This window comes from Mytilus californianus, unplaced genomic scaffold (genome assembly GCF_021869535.1).
Source record: "Mytilus californianus isolate M0D057914Y unplaced genomic scaffold, xbMytCali1.0.p SCAF_9, whole genome shotgun sequence".
In the NCBI taxonomy this organism is placed as follows: Eukaryota; Metazoa; Mollusca; class Bivalvia; order Mytilida; family Mytilidae; genus Mytilus; species Mytilus californianus.
This window is the reverse complement of record NW_026262745.1, coordinates 97,865,960-97,886,837: the sequence shown is the minus strand read 5'-3', so window position 1 is coordinate 97,886,837 and position 20,878 is coordinate 97,865,960. Positions and strand designations below refer to the sequence as shown.

General features: G+C 32.4%; 1 protein-coding gene across 3 annotated transcripts in view; it reads left to right on the top strand.

Annotated features, from left to right (window-relative positions):
• The window catches only part of LOC127716543 (protein tumorous imaginal discs, mitochondrial-like), a 29,431-nt gene extending 9,179 nt beyond the window's left edge, over positions 1-20,252 (top strand). Inside the window, exons 5-13 of one of the 3 annotated variants that reach the window (XM_052222767.1) lie at positions 726-865; positions 4,588-4,740; positions 5,249-5,396; positions 7,479-7,546; positions 10,699-10,827; positions 11,677-11,792; positions 12,454-12,548; positions 13,295-13,435; positions 16,463-16,589. In XM_052222767.1, the coding sequence (XP_052078727.1) occupies positions 726-865; positions 4,588-4,740; positions 5,249-5,396; positions 7,479-7,546; positions 10,699-10,827; positions 11,677-11,792; positions 12,454-12,548; positions 13,295-13,401 (956 nt within the window). In that variant the 3' untranslated portion in view covers positions 13,402-13,435; positions 16,463-16,589. Of the gene's footprint in view, positions 1-725; positions 866-4,587; positions 4,741-5,248; positions 5,397-7,478; positions 7,547-7,602; positions 7,668-10,698; positions 10,828-11,676; positions 11,793-12,453; positions 12,549-13,294; positions 13,436-16,462 lie in introns of all 3 variants that reach the window. The other 2 variants (XM_052222766.1, XM_052222765.1) reach the window with 2 other exon arrangements.
• Positions 20,253-20,878: the final 626 nt, after the last annotated feature.

Below are 20,878 nucleotides of genomic sequence, written 5' to 3'. Positions count from 1 at the left end.
GAAGTACAAATGAAATTCCTGCCTAACGATATAATTAACAATATACTTTAAGTACAGAGGTCAATGTTTTCTTTTTTTTTATTTGACACATTCTAATTCATATGGAGACAATAGTGCATAGACTGTGAACATTGCAAGTCAAGGAGAGAAAAAAACTGAGTGCTAGGAAATTGTTCAGTCATTGGATAGTCAATAAATTTGGGAAATCTGTAGATGAAAAGTAACATTATTATAAAAAAAAAAAGTTTAAAAGAAGTACAGGAGTAACTTAAACAAGAACAGTATGCTCACATTGCATAGATGAACTGAAGAGAAATCAAATGATTAATAAGGCCAAACAAAATGATACATGTGTTTTCGCTAATGTGCAGGGAAAAAATAGGGTAGGTAGGTAGGCAATATCATTTTATTTTACAAACATTTTTTAGCTGGTTACTACTAATGAATCTGTCTGACTTTAAAAGTGCTTGTTCAAAAATAACATAAAAAGTGTTAGGGTAGGTACTAAAAATTAGGGTAGGTAGGGTTAGCGGAAACACATGTATTATTTTTTTTGGCCTAATGTGTCAATGGAATAATTTGCCTGAAAAATGTTTAGTGATTGGGTTTGTATTATTAGGAAGACAACAAAGAAAGCTATTAAAAATATAAATCTGGATAATAAATATTCTCGATAAAAGAGGAAAAAAAAATTTATAAATTGTATCTTCTTTTTTTTCCTCCAGGATTTGAAAATTTCCATGGGTCTATTGACCCTGAGGAATTGTTCCGAAATATTTTTGGACAAGCAGGATTCAAGATGGGAGGATTTAATGACTTTACAGATTATGAGTCGTCAAAGTGGGGCTTTGCTCCTGCAACTGAGGTAAGAATATTATTCAGATGTAATCTGGGTTCAAATCGCAACACAAGACAACATGCATTATGTCTGACTTTGGTAACAGTTTGTGTGAGGTTTCAGCAAACAGCCATTGTTGGAAAAGCATAGTAATAAACTGCTTTGGTTCAGAGCTATTTCTATTCGACTATATATCTATGGTGTATAGAATCAGTGTTTGCATGTTTTATAAGTGAACCATATCAATAGAGGAGATGTATGAAACAGCAACCCAACACAAATAATAAAACAATATCTAAAAGGTAACTTACAGTCTTCCTCAATAAACAAGTATCTATCAAATTTCTGAATAGATTAAATGGAAACTATTAAAATGTGCCTATACCAGCGGCATGTCTGTGTATACCCAGTGTTCTCCCCTGGATTTTTAAATAGCACCAGGGTAATCAAGGCGACAAATTAGATATATGCATCGAACATAATTTACATCGCATTGCAACTCTTTTTTTCCTTTAGGTTAGTTTCCATAGAGTTCTCTCTTTTTTTATTACCTTTTATCCATTTGAGTGTTTCTTTTCTTTTGTACTGTGTTTTGTTGACATTATTGCAGTGATAGAAATTATATTCTCCATTCAGTCATAAGCATGAAGAGAAATGTCAATTATTATTACTACATGTATTTGTAATACTTTTTTTTTGTCCCCTTGCAATGTCTGTCCATCTTTCGTCTGGTCTTGTTAGTGCTCTCACATGTACAATTCTTGGCAGATTTTTATAAAACTTATATCATAGGTTTATATCAGCAATGTCTCGGACGAGTTCGAAAATCAGTGCCTATGAAATATTTTTAAAAGAGTTATGCCCCTTGGAAATATTAATTATATGGAAAATTGTATTGGAGTGCTCTCATGTGTACAATTCTTGCCAGATTTTTATGAAATTTATATTATATGTTTATATCATCAATGTCTTGGATGAGTTCGAAAATCTGTGCCGATCAATTATTTTTAAAAGAGTTATGCCCCTTGGAAATATTAATTATATGGAAAATTGCATCATTAGTGCTCTCATGTGTACAATTCTTGCCAGAATTTTATGAAACTTATATCATAGGTTTATATCAGCAATGACTTTCACACTTTCGAAAATAAGTGCTGATCAAATATTTTTTAAGAGTTATGCCCCTTGGAAATATTAATTAGGGCCCCGCCAAATGGCGGCCGCCCTATAGTGATCAGTCTGTCTGTCTGTCTGTCCGTCCATAACCAATTGTGTCTGCTCTATATCTAGAGAACCGTTATGATTTTATACTTGACATGTATATTAACCAACACCAGAGGGTGTGTCATAATTTATGTACAACTTCCTAGGTCAACGGTCAAGGTCAAAAACTTTGGTTTTAGTTGACAACCCCATGTCCTATAGTAAAGATCGTGTCCGCTCTATATCTTGAGAACCGTTATGATTTCAAAGTTTATACTTGCCATGTATATAAACCAACACCAGAGGGTGTGTCATAATTTATGTACAACTTCCTATGTCAAAGGTCAAGGTCAAAAACTTTGGTTTAAGTTGACAACCCCATGTCCTATGGTAAAGATTGTGTCTGCTCTATATCTTGAGAACCGTTATGATTTCAAAGTTTATACTTGACATGTATATAAACCAACACCAGAGGGTGTGTTATAATTTATGTACAACTTCCTAGGTCAAAGGTCAAGGTCAAAAACTTTGGTTTCAGTTGACAACCCCATGTCCAATGATAAAGATACAAATTTTTTGCCACACATTATTCACAGCGTGGCCCATAGAGATGGCTCCCATCTCAATGATATCTAGTTATATTGAAAATCACATTGAATTTGCTCTGAAGCATTCATTTCTTTAAGACATTTATGAACAATTTTACAGAACAAAAAAAAAGTGTATTTTTTAGTTATAACCTTTGTACCTTGGATAGATAGAATATGTGCAACGTGGGGGACATTGGAACTCTGTTCTTTTATTGATATTTCAAACAATATTTGTATTTGTAATACTAGGGTGGTTTGTAATACCTTGACTGGCTGAAAAGGCTTGGTATGGTTGGTACAATGTCTATATAATACTGGTTTGATTTCATTGGGAGTATTGGAGATATTACCTCTCATTTACAATGTATTTTTATGCCCCACCTAGGGGCATTATGTTTTTCAGGCTGTCCGTTCGTCCGTCTGTCCCGCTTCAAGTTAAATTTTTTGGTCAAGGTAGTTTTTGATGAAGTTGAAGTCCAATCAACTTGAAACTTAGTGCATATGTTCCCTATGATATTATCTTTCTAATTTTAATGCCAAATTAGAGTTTTGACCTTAATTTCACGGTCCACTGAACATAGAAAATGATAGTGCTAGTGGGGCATCCGTGTACTATGGACACATACTTGTGTCTGTATGTATACAGAATTTTAATTTTTATTAAATAACATTCTATTTTAATAGTTAGCAATTATTTGTTTACTTATAAATATTCCTATGAGTAAACATATTTTTAACATGAGAATTTCAAAATAGCCAAAAATAGGGGGAGTAACTCTTTATGGATTTATTATGAAAACGTTGTTTTTGCTGTTTAAAAAATACTCATCATACCTTTGGGTGAAAAGAGAGAACCTTTCCAAAAGTACACAGACTGTGACTGTCAATAGAAGTCACTTTAGGGTCCAAATTAATTGTGGCTGGTGTATAAAACTCATAAAATCAACTGTCAAACTGGAAGTAAACCCACGGTCAAAAACAAGTTTTTCTGTTGTATTAGAGAAGGAAGACTCATTAAAAGAGACAGGATATATGATGCTAGCTTGGACAAATTGCTCATACATAATAAAAATATGCATGATTATGAATTATAATTATTTAATGGTTCAACAGTTCATCTTTTATCAAGTATAAAAAAAATTTCGGCATGTGTACAACTATCGGCAGTTAGTTTCCAAATTAAAATTTCCGATTACATCACTGGTCTAGGCTTGGGTGGTGAGTGAAGCCATAAAATTGTTGTTTGAAGTCATAAATTGTCTCCATATTAATTAATACGCAAAAGAAACAAGTTACAAGTGCTAATTGATTAAATCCAATCAGCAACAGGTAACCCTCATCAGGTAACTCAATCACCTGTTGTAACTATCAATTCACCTGTAATTTTATACCACACAGGTAAGATTTAACAAGTCACAATTTTACCGAATTAACGATTTTTTACCAAAAATTATAGCACCACAGAAGAGAAATATAGGCCCGGGTGTGGACTGATAGGACCACGCTCATTTTTCATTGTATTTTTCCTGATGGAAAACGCTGAAACTTGTCAATCTATAAATATTTTATTCTTGAAAACCTTTGAATTTTTGTGTCCTTGCCAATTTTTCAAAAAATATCAAAATACAACCACTTATATAAAGCTTCCAACATTGGATAAGTGCATTGATATGTGGCAGGTTAAAATAAGTTCCTCCTTTTTTTTTTTTTTTAGAGCTGTTCCAAAATTGATCATGGTGGGTGAATGGGAGGCACTTAAATAAATTAATTGTGGGTGGTTGCATTTCTCTTTAGAATATTGTAAGAAATGTAAGTAAAATGAACATTTTATGTTATGGGTGATTGGGGTCAGAAAAATGAGCATCCCATGCCCCATGCGTTTAATTCTGGAACAGCCCTTATGGAAAGAAGGGATATAGTGCATTAGTTCATGAATTTTCATTTTCTGTATTTCAGGCTACGTTAGATTTAAGCTTTCAAGAAGCAGCCAGAGGAGTTAATAAAGACATTAATGTTAACGTCAAGGATACTTGTCCGAAATGTAACGGGAATAAGTGTGAGCCGGGAACAAGTGCTGTCCGATGTCATCAGTGTAACGGTACAGGAATGGTATGTATGACTAACTACATCCAGAATTCTTGTCCATGATATGTATTGAGATATGTGAACTTGGAATAAGTCTTGTTAGAGGTACTTGTCATGACTGTAAAATGATACTTAACATGTTTAGAGAGAAATGTTTGTATATATGTATAAGAATTGATTGATTGATTGTAGGTGATTAATGCCCAGTGGCAAATATTTCATGCATGTTTAGTACCATGATATATATATATGTATAAGGAAGGGCATACATAGTCCATAGTCCATTCAATGAGGTATTGTTAAATAAAGATGAAGATGCAGTTTTGAAGTCTGAGTAAAAATTCTTCCGTGGTAGATTAATAAAATCCTGCATACTTAGGTGGTATTCACTGAACCATGACTTGTATATTGAACTCTGTCTTTAACAAGGCACTCTATTATTAACAAATATTGACATTTTGTAGAAAATATAATATTGTTGGTGATAAATGCTACTAGAACTACAAGGTAAAGACTAGATTTCTATTTGTAGGAAGATTTACAAACAGGTCCTTTTGTAATGAGATCGACTTGTCGGGTTTGCTATGGTGCTAAAAAGATAATTAAACAGCCCTGTACAGAATGTCAGGGAAAAGGCAGTATTATAATGAGAAAAAAGGTTGTAGTACCTGTTCCTGCAGGTAAGTGTTTTAAGTTGTGTCATCATTAGTGTCCAAATAAAATGCCAACTTGCCCAACATTCTGTATATGATAAAATTGACCTTATGCAAGTGCACGTATACATACACATGCATAAGATTTTGGAACATTCAATTGTGAAATATAAGATGAATTTGGTCTGTTTTATAAGAACTCAATTTTCAAACAGTTACAGACTTCCCATAGAGAATTTTTTCAACCAGAAATAGGTTAAGGATGTTCACTACTCTGTTTCAAAATAACAAGCTTTTTAAAAGACTGTTATAAATTGATAGTATATAAATAAAGGAATTCAAAAAGCAGATGGTCCATGTGCTTGTTTTCGAGATATAAGCCATTGAAAATTTGTCGGAAAATGATTCTCTCTAGATTTTTCATACATTTAACATTGGCACCTTTTTTCTATCTAAAAGTATGAAAAAATAACAAGTAGTTAATAAGATTTTCAAAGATGGCATTTTTAACTGTATTTAATCAAATTATGAAAAGAAAAGTAGGGGTTAGTGGGCAAAATTTTTTATGGCACTACATGGATAAAACCTTTTTAAAAAAAATTTTAAAAAAGAGGAGCGAACATCCTTAACAGATGTATTGATATTCCTTTGCATAAGGTCGATTTCTATCAGACGCAGCTCATATATTATTTAACTACATCCCTGCAAAATATCTGGTTAAATCCTTGTTATTTCTTTAAACACTAAAGGGTCTAACTTAAATAAGTTATTAGAGAAAAATAACATACATTTGTTATTGTGGGCTAAAAAATAAAAAAAAATATGATAACATATGTATGTTACATGTTTCAAAGCGGCAATATACATCCTTTATTTTGTTAAATTGTATGCAAGTTCTATTGATATTATAATTGTCTTTATGTATACTAAACTTTAGAAAGATATAGCAGTCCATAGTTTGCCAATCATGCATAGTAAACCTATGTTATTACAGAAAATATATGCCTGTAATAACTAAAGGGTGTTATTCTCTTCAAAGCCTTTGCTCAGACATAGATCACAATGTATTTTAAGTTATTGTAAGAAATAATATTCAGAGCATGTATAAATGAGGTTCTGCACAAGCTTCCAAATAATTCCCAAGTGTCTCATATAATAAGTTATTACAGTGCTAAGTTTATCACTTAAAAGCCTTGTCTCATTGATTTACTATAGTTGATCAAAAATGTATCAATTGAATTTGAAAATTAGTTATCATGGTTATGTATTAAATTACTGCACAAAGTTTCAAGACTTCCCAAGTGCCCACTAAAAATAAAAATATTTATGATATATTTATCTAATAACAAACATATGTTACTACAGATTAAGAAAAAAAGTGTAGACAACTCATGAAAGTATCTGTAATAACACTATGTTATTTTTCTCTAATAACTTATTTAAGTTACACCCTTGACTGTTTAAGATCATCTCTATATAAAAATATGAATTATCAAGAGAAATTCAGTTTCCCATAAAATTTTGAAATACTGATATGGAAAAACAAGTGCTCATAGCTGTACGTAACTTTTTTTTTACTGAGTAGTACTTGTTTTAGCAAATGCCTTACATTTTTTTATGCCCCAGCTGTAGCAGAGGGAGCATTAAGTTTTACTCTTGTCCGTCCGTACGTACGTCCCGAAATTGGTTTCTGTTCTCTAACTTTAGTTTACTTCAACCAAATGTTATGAAACATATACACAATGCTTAAAACCACAAAACATAGATCAAGTTTGAATTTGGGTGGCGTCACTTTAACCTTTCTAGAGATACGCCCCTTTACAAATGGAAAAATTGTTGAATTTTTCGTTTCTGTTCTCTAACTTAAGTTTGCCTAAATCAAATCTTTTGAAACTTATACACAATGCTTATTACCATAAAACTAAGATCAAGTATGAATTTGGGTATCGTCACTCTTACCGATTTTGAGTTATGTCCCTTTATAACGTTATATGCAAGTGGGGGCATCGTCTGTGTCCGATGGACACATTCCCCAATTACTGTTTGTTCTTTTGAATCTCATGAATTTCCTTACAATAAAAATTCTCATTTTGAGTTTTTTATTTGAAGGTATTGAAGATGATTCTACATTGAAAGTGAGCATAGGAACGACAGATTATCTTTATGTCAATATTAAAGTAAGTACCTGGTACCGTGACTTATAATTCCTTGTCTCCTTTGTATATATTTAAAGGTGTTGAAGATGGTCAAACTGTCAGAATGATGGTCGGGAAGGAGGAGATATTCATCACATTTAAAGTAAGTGATTCTGATTGTGTCTTATTCTCCCTTATTCCTAATTTGCAATCACTCTGCATGTTAATTAGACTGAGCAATAGGTAAGTGATCATGACCTGCTTTATAAAGGAAAACTTTCTTACGTAGCCAGGTATATGACAAAACCTGTATATAGTATTCAGTTTGACCATAGTTTACATGCAGGATCTAAGAAAAGTTCTTATATGTATAATGCTAAAATATCTTCAAATCCATGACCACTTACAGTCAAAGTACCCCAGACTATTTTTTATACGACCGCAAAAAAATTTTTGTGGTCGTATATTGGTATGACGTTGGCGTCGTCGTCGTCCGGCGTCGTCCGAAGACACATTGGTTTTCGCACTCTAATTTTAGTTTAAGTGAATGGATCTTTATGAAATTTTACCACAAGGTTCAATACCACAAAAGGAAGGTTGGGATTGATTTTGGGGGTTATGGTAATAACAGTAAAGGAATTAGGGGCCAAAAAGGGGCCAAAAATAAGCATTTTTGTAACTTCCAGACATAACTTGTGTGTTAGTGTATGGATCTCTCTGACATTGTACCACAAGGTTCCATATCACTAAAGGAATGCTGGGATTGATTTTGGGGGTAATTGCCTCCAAATTTTAGGAATTAGGGGCCAAAAAAGGGGCAAAAAACAAGCATTTTTCTAGTTTCATGACAATAACTTGTGTGTAAGTTTTTGGATCTTTCTGAAATTGAACTACAAGGTTCCATATCACAAAGGGAAAGCTGGGTTTGAGTTTGGGGGTAATTGCCCTAAACGTTTAGGAATTTGGGGCCAAAAAGGGGCCAAAAAACACATTTTTTTCTAGTTTCCAGACAATAACTTGTGTTCAAGTGTATGGATCTCTCTGAAATTGTACTGCAAGGTACCATACCACAAAGGGAAGGCTGGGATTGAGTTTGGGGGTGATGAATCATAATGGGGGTTCATAAAATTTTTGGGGGGGATTTATTTTTTTTCCTTTTTTTTCGTTTTTTCGTTTTTTGATTCTTTTAAAATTTTCCATTTTAAGTTGGTAATTTCTGATTTATATTTAAAATCAAATAATAATGATATGGTAGGAGATACACACCAAACAGGATGTGTAAATTATTATATAATAAGTATTGTGCAATAGCAAGAAATTTTCAATTGCACAGTATTGCGCAATAGCAAGAAATCTTCAATTGCACAGTATTGCGCAATAGCAAGAAATCTTCAATTGCACAGTATTGCGCAATAGCAAGAAATATCCAATAGCACAATATTGCGCAATAGCAAGAAATTGTCAATTGTACAGTATTGCGCAATAGCAAGAAATATTTAATAGCACAGGATTGTGCAAAAGAAGATACTTCCTATAAATTGCTTATTTCTTGACCAATTTCAATGGGGTTTTATTCTTGATTTCATGGGGTTCTTTAATATGCTGAATCTAACCGTGTATTTAGTTTTTGGATTTTGGGCCCCGTTTTAAAATTGGTCCACATTGAGGTCCAAAGGGTCCAAAATTAAACTTTGTTTGATTTCATCAAAAATTGAATTATTGGGGTTCTTTGATATGCCGAATCTAACTGTGTATTTAGATTCTTAAATTTTGGTTCCATTTTCAAATTGGTCTACATTAAGGTCCAAAGGGTCCAAAATTAAACTTAGTTTGATTTTAACAAAAATTGAATTCTTAGGGTTCTTTGATATGCTGAATCTAAACATGTATTTAGATTTTTGATTATGGGCCCAGTTTTCAAGTTGGTCCAAATCGGGGTCCAAAATTAAACTTTGTTTGGTTTCAACAAAAATTGAATATATGGGGTTCTTTGATATGCTGAATCTAACCATGTATTTTGATTTTTGATTTTTGGGCCCCGTTATCAACTTTGTCCACATTGAGGTCAAAAGGGTCCAAAATTAAACTTTGTTTGATTTCATCAAAAATTGAATATATGGGGTTCTTTGATATGCTGAATCTAACCATGTATTTTGATTTTTGATTTTTGGGCCCCGTTATCAACTTTGTCCACATTGAGGTCAAAAGGGTCCAAAATTAAACTTTGTTTGATTTCATCAAAAATTGAATTATTGGGGTTCTTTGATATGCCGAATCTAACCGTGTATTTAGATTCTTAATTTTTGGTTCCGTTTTCAAATTGGTCTACATTAAGGTCCAAAGGGTCCAAAATTAAACTTAGTTTGATTTTAACAAAAATTGAATTCTTAGGGTTCTTTGATATGCTGAATCTAAACATGTATTTAGATTTTTGATTATGGGCCCAGTTTTCAAGTTGGTCCAAATCGGGGTCCAAAATTAAACTTTGTTTGATTTCAACAAAAATTGAATATATGGGGTTCTTTGATATGCTGAATCTAACCATGTATTTTGATTTTTGATTTTTGGGTCCCGTTATCAACTTTGTCCACATTGAGGTCAAAAGGGTCCAAAATTAAACTTTGTTTGATTTCATCAAAAATTGAATTCTTGGGGTTCTTTGATATGCTGAATCTAACCATGTATTTAGATTTTGGATATTGGACCATAATAGGTGAATGTCCAATTTAAAATTTTTAAGTTCTTAGACCACATTCAATCTGTGTTAGAAACCTATGCTGTGTCAAATATTTAATCACAATCCAAATCCAAAGCTGTATCAAGCTTGAATGTTGTGTCCATACTTCCCCCAACTGTTCAGGGTTCGACCTCTGCGGTCGTATCAAGCTGCGCCCTGCGGAGCATTTTATTTTTTCTGGAACAGCCATAAAGACAACAATATTAATCCTATCTTTAATAAATGTTTGAAGTGAAAACACCACCAATTTACATATTTATGTTTTTGTAAGTGATTTACGTTGTATACAAGTAACTTTGAATTTTGAATATCAACTTTAGATTTAATTCAGGAATATACAGTACACCATTACACATCATTTTAAATTTAAGAAATATACATTAGGTAGTATGGGATTGTCAAACACAGGATTCAGGTATTGAATGTTTGTGAAATGGTCTATTGGTTTACATTACAGGTAGCTAAAAGTCGAGATTTCAAAAGACAGGGAGCTGACTTACACAGTGAAGTGCATATAAGTGTAGCACAAGCTGTATTAGGTGGTACTGTCAGAATTCCAGGTGTTTATGAGGAAATTTTACTTAATGTAAGTTTTATTGCAGGAAATAATCAAATGTTTGGAAACACAGTCGAATGCAAAAGAAAGATAGGTCCATGTGCTTATTTTTAAGCTAGAAAAAGAAAATCTAGTTTTTTAAATGCTGGACATACCATTTATTAAGTGTTACCTGTGGCCATCCGTCCATCGTGTGTCCTATTTTCGTTTCCGCACTCTAACTTAAGTTTTCCTCATCCTAATTTTATAAAACTCGTAAACAATGCTTAAAACTCAAAACTAGCAGACAGAGTTTGAATTTGGGCAGTGAGTCACTTACCGTTCTTGAGTTATGCCCCTTTTTAACTTTTTAAAATTGAAAAGCTTGAGCGGGGTCATTCGTGTTCTCAGACACATTCTTCTTTTATTGGGGGATAAATTACGCTACAGTGTATTCTTATTGCAACATTGTCGTGCAGGAAAAAGTAAACAGTCTTCATGTGCCTGGAAGGTTGTTCAAATTTGTCAAAATCCCAGCTTTGTAAATCTAGATTAAGGTCTTTATTTTATACTTTATTTATACATGAGTTGACATAGGTTACTATATTTATTTGTATGTAGGAGGGGCATTATGTTTTTCGGTCTGTGCGTCCGTTCATCCGTCCGTCTGTCCCGCTTCAGGTTAAAGTTTTTGGTCAAGTTGAAGTCCAATCAACTTGAAACTTAGTGCACATGTTCCCTATGATATGATCTTTCTAATTTTAATGCCAAATTAGAGTTTTGACCCCAATTTCATGGTCCACTGAACATAGAAAATGATAGTGCGAGAGGGGCATCAGTGTACTATGGACACATTCTTGTTTGTGATATATCTTAAACTATAATTTATTCTATTTATAGATACCTGCAGGAAGTCAGTCACATGATAGAATTCGATTGGCTGGAAAAGGTCTGAAGAGAGTAAACAGTTATGGACATGGTGACCATTATGTACATCTACATATTAAAGTCCCTGTGTAAGTAGCTGTGTTGTCTTGTTGGGAGGATTACAGTCAAATATTGATGGATGATTATATTTAAGAATTGTCATGAATTTTGTAAATTTTATATGAAACTGTATAAGAGAGGCGAAAGATATCAAAAGGACATTCAAACTCAAAAAGTCGAAAAAAATAAACTGACAACGCCATGGCAAAAAACAAAAAAGACCAAAAGACATACAACAGTGTACAAAACAAAACATTGAAAACAAAGACTGAGCAACACAAACCTCACCAAAAACCAGAAGGGGAAGCAAATGGATGTGTATGTTTGGGTAAAATGCTTTCTAGATGTCTTTTGATAAATTTTGTTGTTCAGTTGGCATCTCATTGATGTAGCACCTTTTATTCATAAATAAAGATTTTACAAAACAAATTCCCTCAATAAAGTTAATGTAGAGATGAATTAACTTTTCAAAATGGGATCATTGGAACATCAATGTCACAAAAAAGGAAAATTAACAACAGGGAACAAAAATTTGTCATTTTGGTCGTAAATATTTGTTTAAGAGTTTCATCATGTTCATTGTGTGAAACTGAAATATCCAAGTCATGAAGTTTGTTGGATGGGCATGGTGTCCTATGTGCACCTATTCTTTTTTCCCATGCTAACATTTATTTTTCTTATTTATAACAGATCTTTAAGTAAAGAACAAGAAGCATTAATGTTAGCTTATGCAGAATTAGAGAAAGTTAAAGGCACAGTGAACGGCATTGTAAATACAGCACAAGGTAGGTGGGAATCAGAGAATGATATTTTTTGTCATTGAAGGTAACATTTGACTCGTAATTTTCAGTCAGTTAACCAGAGGGCTTTTTATGTCATTAGCATTTCAGGCATGTACACTACAATCTTGTGAAAGTTTTAAAAGTCAATTCAGTTGATAAACATAATATGTTTTTCATTTACCCTTCTGGTTTTCAGTTATTTGTTATTTTAAACCTTCCAAGAAAAAAGTTGATTGGTTCCTTTCGATTGTGTCGTTTTTAACAGCATTTTTATCTATATGATGGTGTTTTAGCTGAACGTGATAACTGCTGTGTTTTAGGAAATATGGCCTTGATATGCAATTTCTAAGGGGAAGGTTTATGAGAACTTTTAACTGGTGGATTAACCCTACCACATTTTGTTCATGTACCAAGTCGGGCTATCTGGACCTTTATTTGTACATCTGATTTTTTTGGAAGTCCGATAGTGGTGGTTGATTATTTTGGTGATTCCTGTTTTTCCTATGAATTATTTGTTTATCAAAATTTTATGTGTAAATAGAGATAAAAAAGTAATGCTTTAGATTTCCTAGAAGAATATCATTATCTGGTAAACATGGTAAATGGATAATTACAATAGAATACACATTTTAGATGTAAAATTTACACCAGTCTCTTTCTGTTAATATCTAAAACATAAAAAGGGTTTACTACAAACTTGAAATTCCTTTTTGAGATAGCTGGTTTTTTACTGACAGTCTCTGTTTTAGATTCGGGAGAGAAATCGGGTGAGAAAATGACTTCTGGGGAAAGATTGTCTGAGCATGATGATGATGAATCATTTCTTGGGAAGATCAAAAGAAAAATCTTTGGATGATGATAGCTTCTTCTAGGAAATTTTAATTTAATAGGTATTTATTAGATATAGACATTTATAAAAAAATAAATCAGTGAACTGTATTTTTATACGACCGCAAAAAAATTTTTGTGGTCGTATATTGGTATGACGTTGGCGTCGTCGTCGTCGTCGTCGTCGTCCGGCGTCGTCGTCCGAATACACATTAGTTTTCGCACTCTAACTTTAGTTTAAGTGAATGGATCTCATTGAAATTTTACCATAAGGTTCAATACCTCAAAAGGAAGGTGGGGATTGATTTTGGGGGTTATGGTACTAACAGTTAAGGAATTAGGGGCCAAAAGGGGCCAAAAATAAGCATTTTTGTAACTTCCAGACATAACTTGTGTGTAAGTGTATGGATCTCTCTGACATTGTACCACAAGGTTCCATATCACAAAGGGAATGCTGGGATTGATTTTGGGGGTAATTGTCTCCAAATTTTAGGAATTAGGGGCCAAAAAGGGGCAAAAAACAAGCATTTTTCTAGTTTCATGACAATAACTTGTTTGTAAGTGTATGGATCTTTATGAAATTGTACTACAAGGTTCCATATCACAAAGGGAATACTGGGATTGAATTTTGGGGTAATTTCCTCCAAATATTAGGAATTAGGGGCCAAAAAGGGGCAAAAAACAAGCATTTTTCTAGTTTCATGACAATAACTTGTTTGTAAGTGTATGGATCTTTATGAAATTGTACTACAAGGTTCCATATCACAAAGGGAAGGCTGGAATTGATTTTGGGGGTTTTCCCTCAAAATTTTAGTAATTAGGGGCCATAAAAGGGCAAAAAAAACATGCATTTTTCTAGTTTCAGGACAATAACTTGTGTGTAAGTGTATGGATCTTTATGAAATTGTACTGCAAGGTTCCATATCACAAAGGGAAAGCTGGAATTGAGTTTGGGGGTAATTGCCCTAAACGTTTAGGAATTTGGGGCCAAAAAGGGGCCAAAAAACAAGCATTTTTCTAGTTTCCAGACAATAACTTGTGTTCAAGTGTATGAATCTCTCTGAAATTGTACTGCAAGGTACCATACCACAAAGGGAAAGCTGGGATTGAGTTTGGGGGCGATGAATCATAAGGGGGTTCAAAAAATTGGGGGGGGGATTTTTTTTTTCCTTTTTTTTCTTTAACATTTTCCATTTTAAATTGGTTATTTCTGATTTTTATATAAAAGCAAATAATAATGATATGGTTTGAATAGGCATACATGTGAACCTCCCGATGGGAGTACAATAATCCCGTTTTCAGGGGTCTCCTCCCGACCTCCCGTTGAAAAAATCCCGTGTATGAAATTTTTCATGAATGAAAAATTTCTGCCCAACATAACATCTCAGGCATCTGGTGTAACTGACATTACCTGAAGTTATATTTTACCTGTAAATCAATTAACATGCATAATTATATGGCTTCACTTGTCAGCTTGGGTGTCAAACATACTGGTAAGCAACGATTTTTACCTCAGGCTAACTGCCGTTGTGTAACAAAAACTGTGTATTTATTGGGTTACTTCCCTTGATTTATCCTGTTTTAAGTTACTTTCCTTTTAATAATGAAAATTTTTAAAAGAATATAAATAAAATATAAATTGAACAAATAATCATAAAAGGATGGTTATTAAATGATTTTAAATGTCTTAGGACAAATAAAAAAATAATAATTTGAAAATTATTTGAGGATTCTATACTTCCTTTTAAGGCTTAAATTGAAATTTATAAATAACTATGACCCTAACTTTACAGATAGAATGAATTTCTGAGTTTGCAAATAAAAACTATTTGCAAGAGAAAAAAATAAAAAATAAAAACTATTTGCAGACAGCTAAACAAATGTTCTGGTTGCAATGATTGTTTTATAGAATATGAAGTAAAAAATTTAAAGAACATACTGGAAAAAAACAATGTTAAATTGAACATGTAGAATATAAAGATGGAGAAACTTTATAAGTACAAGGGTACTATAAACATAATAAATTGGTTGGAAAGTTGAAGAAAACACACTTTAAAAGACCATTTTTACAGCACAACGGTTACATTTACAACAAAATTAATGTCGATTAAAAACCTCCTGATCTGAGTCCTAATCTCCTGACCAAAATTTCCCAATCTCCTGATCTGAGTTTCACAGTCCATCACATGTATGAATAGGTAAATTGAAAATTTTTAAGTTCTTAGACCACTTTCATTCTGTGTCAGAAACCTATGCTGTGTCAAATATTTAATTACAATCCAAATTCAGTGCTGTATCAAGCTTGAATGTTGTGTCCATACTTGCCCCAACTGTTCAGGGTTCGACCTCTGCGGTCGTATCAAGCTGCGCCCCAGCGGAGCATTTTATTATATTTGTTATAAATTTTTTGCTTTTTTGTGGCATGTACGAACAAGTAAAAATATCTCCCAAAACACTACATTACAATATTTTGAATACCACAATATTTAAAGAACCATGAAAATGAATCAATGTGAACAGGTTTCAATGTTATCTGCTTTATAGAATTGGAAGAAATATAGGGAATATGATTGTAAGCTAACATTTAACAAAATACAGACTACAGTGTATTTAGAAATTTATGGTAAGGCAAGGTAAATAAAAATATTTGTGTCGTTCTAGTTACCCAACCTTCCCTAGTTTAAATCCCTGAACCTAGAACATTTTTTTTGCATTTCTGAAAAATAAATTGAATGATCCAATATGTGGAATGTGGATTTCAATAATTAAATTCACAGACTTCTGTTATCTGATTTCCCATTAGAAGTATCCAATATGGCTAAAATGCAACAAATTCTTAACAGAATGCATCAAAATTAACTAAAAACGTAACATGTATGTTTATTTTTACAGCTAAACACATAAAATGGTGAACTCCTGGTAGGGCATGTATAATACCAGAGAGGGGCTCCGTGAAGACAAACTCCAAAAAAATATGCCTAGCTACCAATTCCATTTTTTTTCAGGATTTAACTGGAACCACACGTATATTTGGCCTAATAAATAAAAAAATGTTGCTTACTATTTTGTCTGAATTTGTTTTTCTTCAGGTCAAACAGCAGTTGATGAAAATGGAATTGTTGCACAAATTCGGGAAGCTTTAGCAGAAATGGCAGACAAAAAGTTAGGAGATGAAGAAAAAGAGACAGGATCAGGGAAAAGTTGATGAAAGGAAACATTATCTTGTCTTCTCCTTGTGGAAGAGTGTTTATATTAAACAAATACAGAATGTGGATATCAGCTGTGTGCTGAAGATACTTGCATTAAACAGATTTCCATGCTAATAGGAACACATTGACTTTGTGATAAAATAAAACCTAATATGGATCAAACTTACAATTAGAGAACAATGATACAAGTCTAGCATAAATTTAATGAATACAGGTCTGTTCCAAAAATAATATGTATTTGGGTGATGGTTACCCTAGCATGCCTAAAATTTCTATTGATTATTTTGTATGATTGTTCCCACTGGATATTAAACAAGCAACAATCAATCAATCAATCTTTCTAAAGTAACCGCAACCCAACAAATTTTAATAGAAGTCCTGTACAATTAATTCTGGAACAGCCCTTAAAAAATAGTCATAAACAGTTGACATAGGTTGATTGTGGTAAAGTTTCTGAGAGATCTTGCCATTTCTGTTAAATAATCATGTGTAATATAATAGTGCTGTATTTTTTTTCGTCTCTAATATTTATTTTCATAAACATAAACAATGTGTCATTCTGGCTAAGAGAAGTTTTCAAATAACAACATGTCAGCAGGATGATACAAATTAAATGGTAAAACAGACTAAAAACTTGAAAACATCCATTTGTTTGGCTTCAGTAAACATGGTAAAGAAGTTTTTATTTGTTCTTGGAGATCTTTTTAATATTATGTTTTCAGTTTGTTTTCTACATCTACATTAAAAAATAGGGGTATTCCATTAAAATGGATGTGGGAGGTTCTAACATCCCCCACAAACAACATACTTTCTTGGAGTAAATAAAAATTGTATACACCAAATGGATACACAACTATAAACGACCCATGTCCAAAAATGCAATTTCCCTTCCTATCCTACCACATTCATTTCAATTAGATAGCTCTTATAATAATGTAGAAAAGCTTGAACTATATTAAGTGCCATTTGCCTTTAATAGAATCAGGCAGTGGTGAAAACATTACAAAAAAAACCCACTCAAGTTGACATTAATTTACCTTCAAATTGTATAATGGTGCACGAATATAACATTCATTTCTTTGTCCTGTTCTGGTAATTCAATATATAATTTGGTTGAAATGCATTAGAAATTAACAATTAAGGGGAGCTCACTCCTTAATTTGCTATCATTCTAACCAAAAGTTATCAAGCGATTTCTCGAATTACCAGACACGCAGAAATGAAATACCTACCATTTCCAACTCAGGATGAGGGTGACTTAAAAATAGGATGGTTAGGTCCGTGGTTTTTTTTCGGGCATGTTTTGATTTTTTCAAAATTGCCTGATTCTTTCAAAGACTGGCACTTAAATGGTGAAAAATTATTTTTAATACATGTATTGGTTTAAGGATGTACTTAGGGGAAATTAAAAAAATCTAGAATTCAAAATTGATACTTTAAGTAAGCTAAAAATATTGATAGGTTATGGAGCTCCTTTTCGAGATATTTAATTTTTAAAAAATGGCAGGAAAACGCTGACTCAGACTTTTACCTTATATTTGCATTGGTATTATTTGGGTCTCAAATCGAAAGAAAAAAAATCTAGAATCTGCTTAAATTTTGGTAAATGACCTTATGAAGTCTTATATAAAAAGAAAAATGGGTGTTATGGGGCAAAATATTTTACACTGAATCGTAGGAAAAAAACCAAGGAGTCGGAACATTTGACAAAAATTCCTAAACCTCACCTAAGTACATCCTTAAGAATCAAGTCCAGTTAAAACATCTCTTCTTATAAATACAAAAAGAAAATGTTTTCATGTACATTAAAAATAAAAATAAACATTTCGTAGGGCGTGTATTGTAAAAATATCATTTTCTTTGTCATTTGCCATTGATAAGTGAAATCCCTATTTAGCGATCATTTATATTCTAAATCAGATTTTATGCACATAAGACCATTCTGCTCTTCAGCTGTGTAAGAGATTTACACAAATTATAATTTTGTAATCACATGACTGCTACTGCCATGGACTGGTGATGTAAGTCCTTCTGAGCTGTATCCTTGTTAAACATGTTGGTGCAAAAGTTTGATCATCTACAGAATTTATATTCAGAAATTATTGTGTGCATTTATTTTAAAAGAATGGACAAAAATGCAAGATTAAATATTGCAATTAAATAAAATGTTGCTTACAAATATATGTATTGAATTCAGAATGCAAGTTCTTATTATTGGAGTACAAGCCCAGTCGCTTGTTCAAATTGCAATAATTTTTTGAACTTACGGTATTTGAATCCATTAAAATGTTTGATATATAAATTGTGATACTAAATGCATTTATTATAATACAGTTTATTCGATTATTTTATTATAGTATACTGTGGTTTCATTTTTTCTGTTGATGCAGATTTTTGTATATTTTATGACAAATTTGGTCCATAATTTTTTTTAAAATTTACATATTTTTGAACAGTTAATATCATTTACCGAAAAAATCTAGCAAAATTAGTACACAACAAATAATAATGAAACCACAGAAGCCAATAGATAATTTACTCCACAACTATGTAATTTTTTCTGCTGTTGTAACAGGTTAATAGTACACGTAGTATCTGGTATTTAAGGATGCAATGTGAAAATGTCTGAAAATCATGAATTAAAAGTTGTTTGTGGCTGTTTTCTCCAAGTATCTCAGTCCAAATAGTAGGGTGAGAAAAATTCTAAGAGGTGTTGAGTGAAATTGAATGTAGTTAGTGGATAATAATGTTTGTTATGTTTAGATATAGCTCTTACTTACGTTCAAAGGTAAAGAGTGGTCATGATTGTATGACTTTGTGTTTAACAAAATGTTAGTGTTACAAAATACAGTTTGGGCCATTGTCTATTGTAGAAAGACCATGTAACAAATATCTATTCTTGTTATCGCGTGTTTTAGAGTATTTATCTCTTTGACATACCCCACATCTTCAAATATTCAGCTTCTCATGTATGAAGAGTACCACACTGTCTGCTCTTGTAAGAACCCATGTAACGACAACTTGGATTCTGGGCTTGTGGGTGGCATGTTGAAAGGCAAACTTTCTGTTGCAATTAAACAAACCCTTTTTCCAGTGGCTATCCAAATATCTGCCCTTCATCCAGGTCAACCTACTTTAGGCAACCTATGTTTTTGAATTATCTTTTTGTCCTGAATAGCATCAAATAATTTTCCAACAATCAATCACTATATTCTTTACAGCTTTCATTAAATATTCTGAAGATTGAACCTCATTTCTGAAGATTGATTGATTGGTGTATGCTTTACGCCGCCCCTGCACAAAAAGGCCGTGACGCTGCAATTATTTCCGAAAAAGAGTTCCAATCATTTAAAAAGTGGATGTGGGAAATATGTCTTTAGACAGCAACCCATTGACACAACATAACTAAGACATTTAGGGGAAGACTTTGAAATATATATAGTATATATGTATATATAAATACAAAATTGCATATCTGAATATCTGTAGTATTTAATTGCTGTATGACACTTCATCAAAGATACCTATAAATTATTTTAATGTTGTATGTTTTAAACAAGTCCAGTAAGAGTTTATTGTTTGAGAATGTATTTTACCATGATCATACATGTGATAGTTCATGCTAAACATTTTTATATGTTAAGAAATGATTTAATAAATGTAAAGTGATTTTTTTTTGTTGCTTGTTAACATGTTTTGGATAGAAGGATTTTGGTATTGAATTAGAAGACATACATACATAATAAAATTGAGAATGGAAATGGGGAATGTGTCAAAGAGACAAAAACCCGACCATAGAGCAGTATAAGGCTGTATACTCAAGTGTGAAATGGCAGAAAATCCTTGAAAAGACTTTATAAATAGATTATAAGTCACAATTAGATCAACTATATTGGAAGTTGAATAAGTCATTATGAATTATATCAAAGACATAGGTCAATACCTGCATGGGAAACTGGAAAAGAAGAGTATTTCCTTCTTTTGATTTCAAAGCCTTGGTTAAGTATAAAAGTAAGAAATATGGAATGAGACAATTATCCATAAAGACCAATAGACAAAGGTTGTGAAAAATTACAGGTCAACGTACAGCCTTCAACAATGAGCAAAATTTTAACATATAGTGAGCTATAAAATACCCAAAGATGAAACAAATCAAGAGATAGTAGACATCTCTTAACCCATTCTCGACCTGTACTCTACCTATTTTTTTCAGTCTAAACCATACTTGACCAAAGGTCTGAACAATACTCGACCAGTCTGAACCATACTTGACCAAATATCATCTCTACTTTTTCT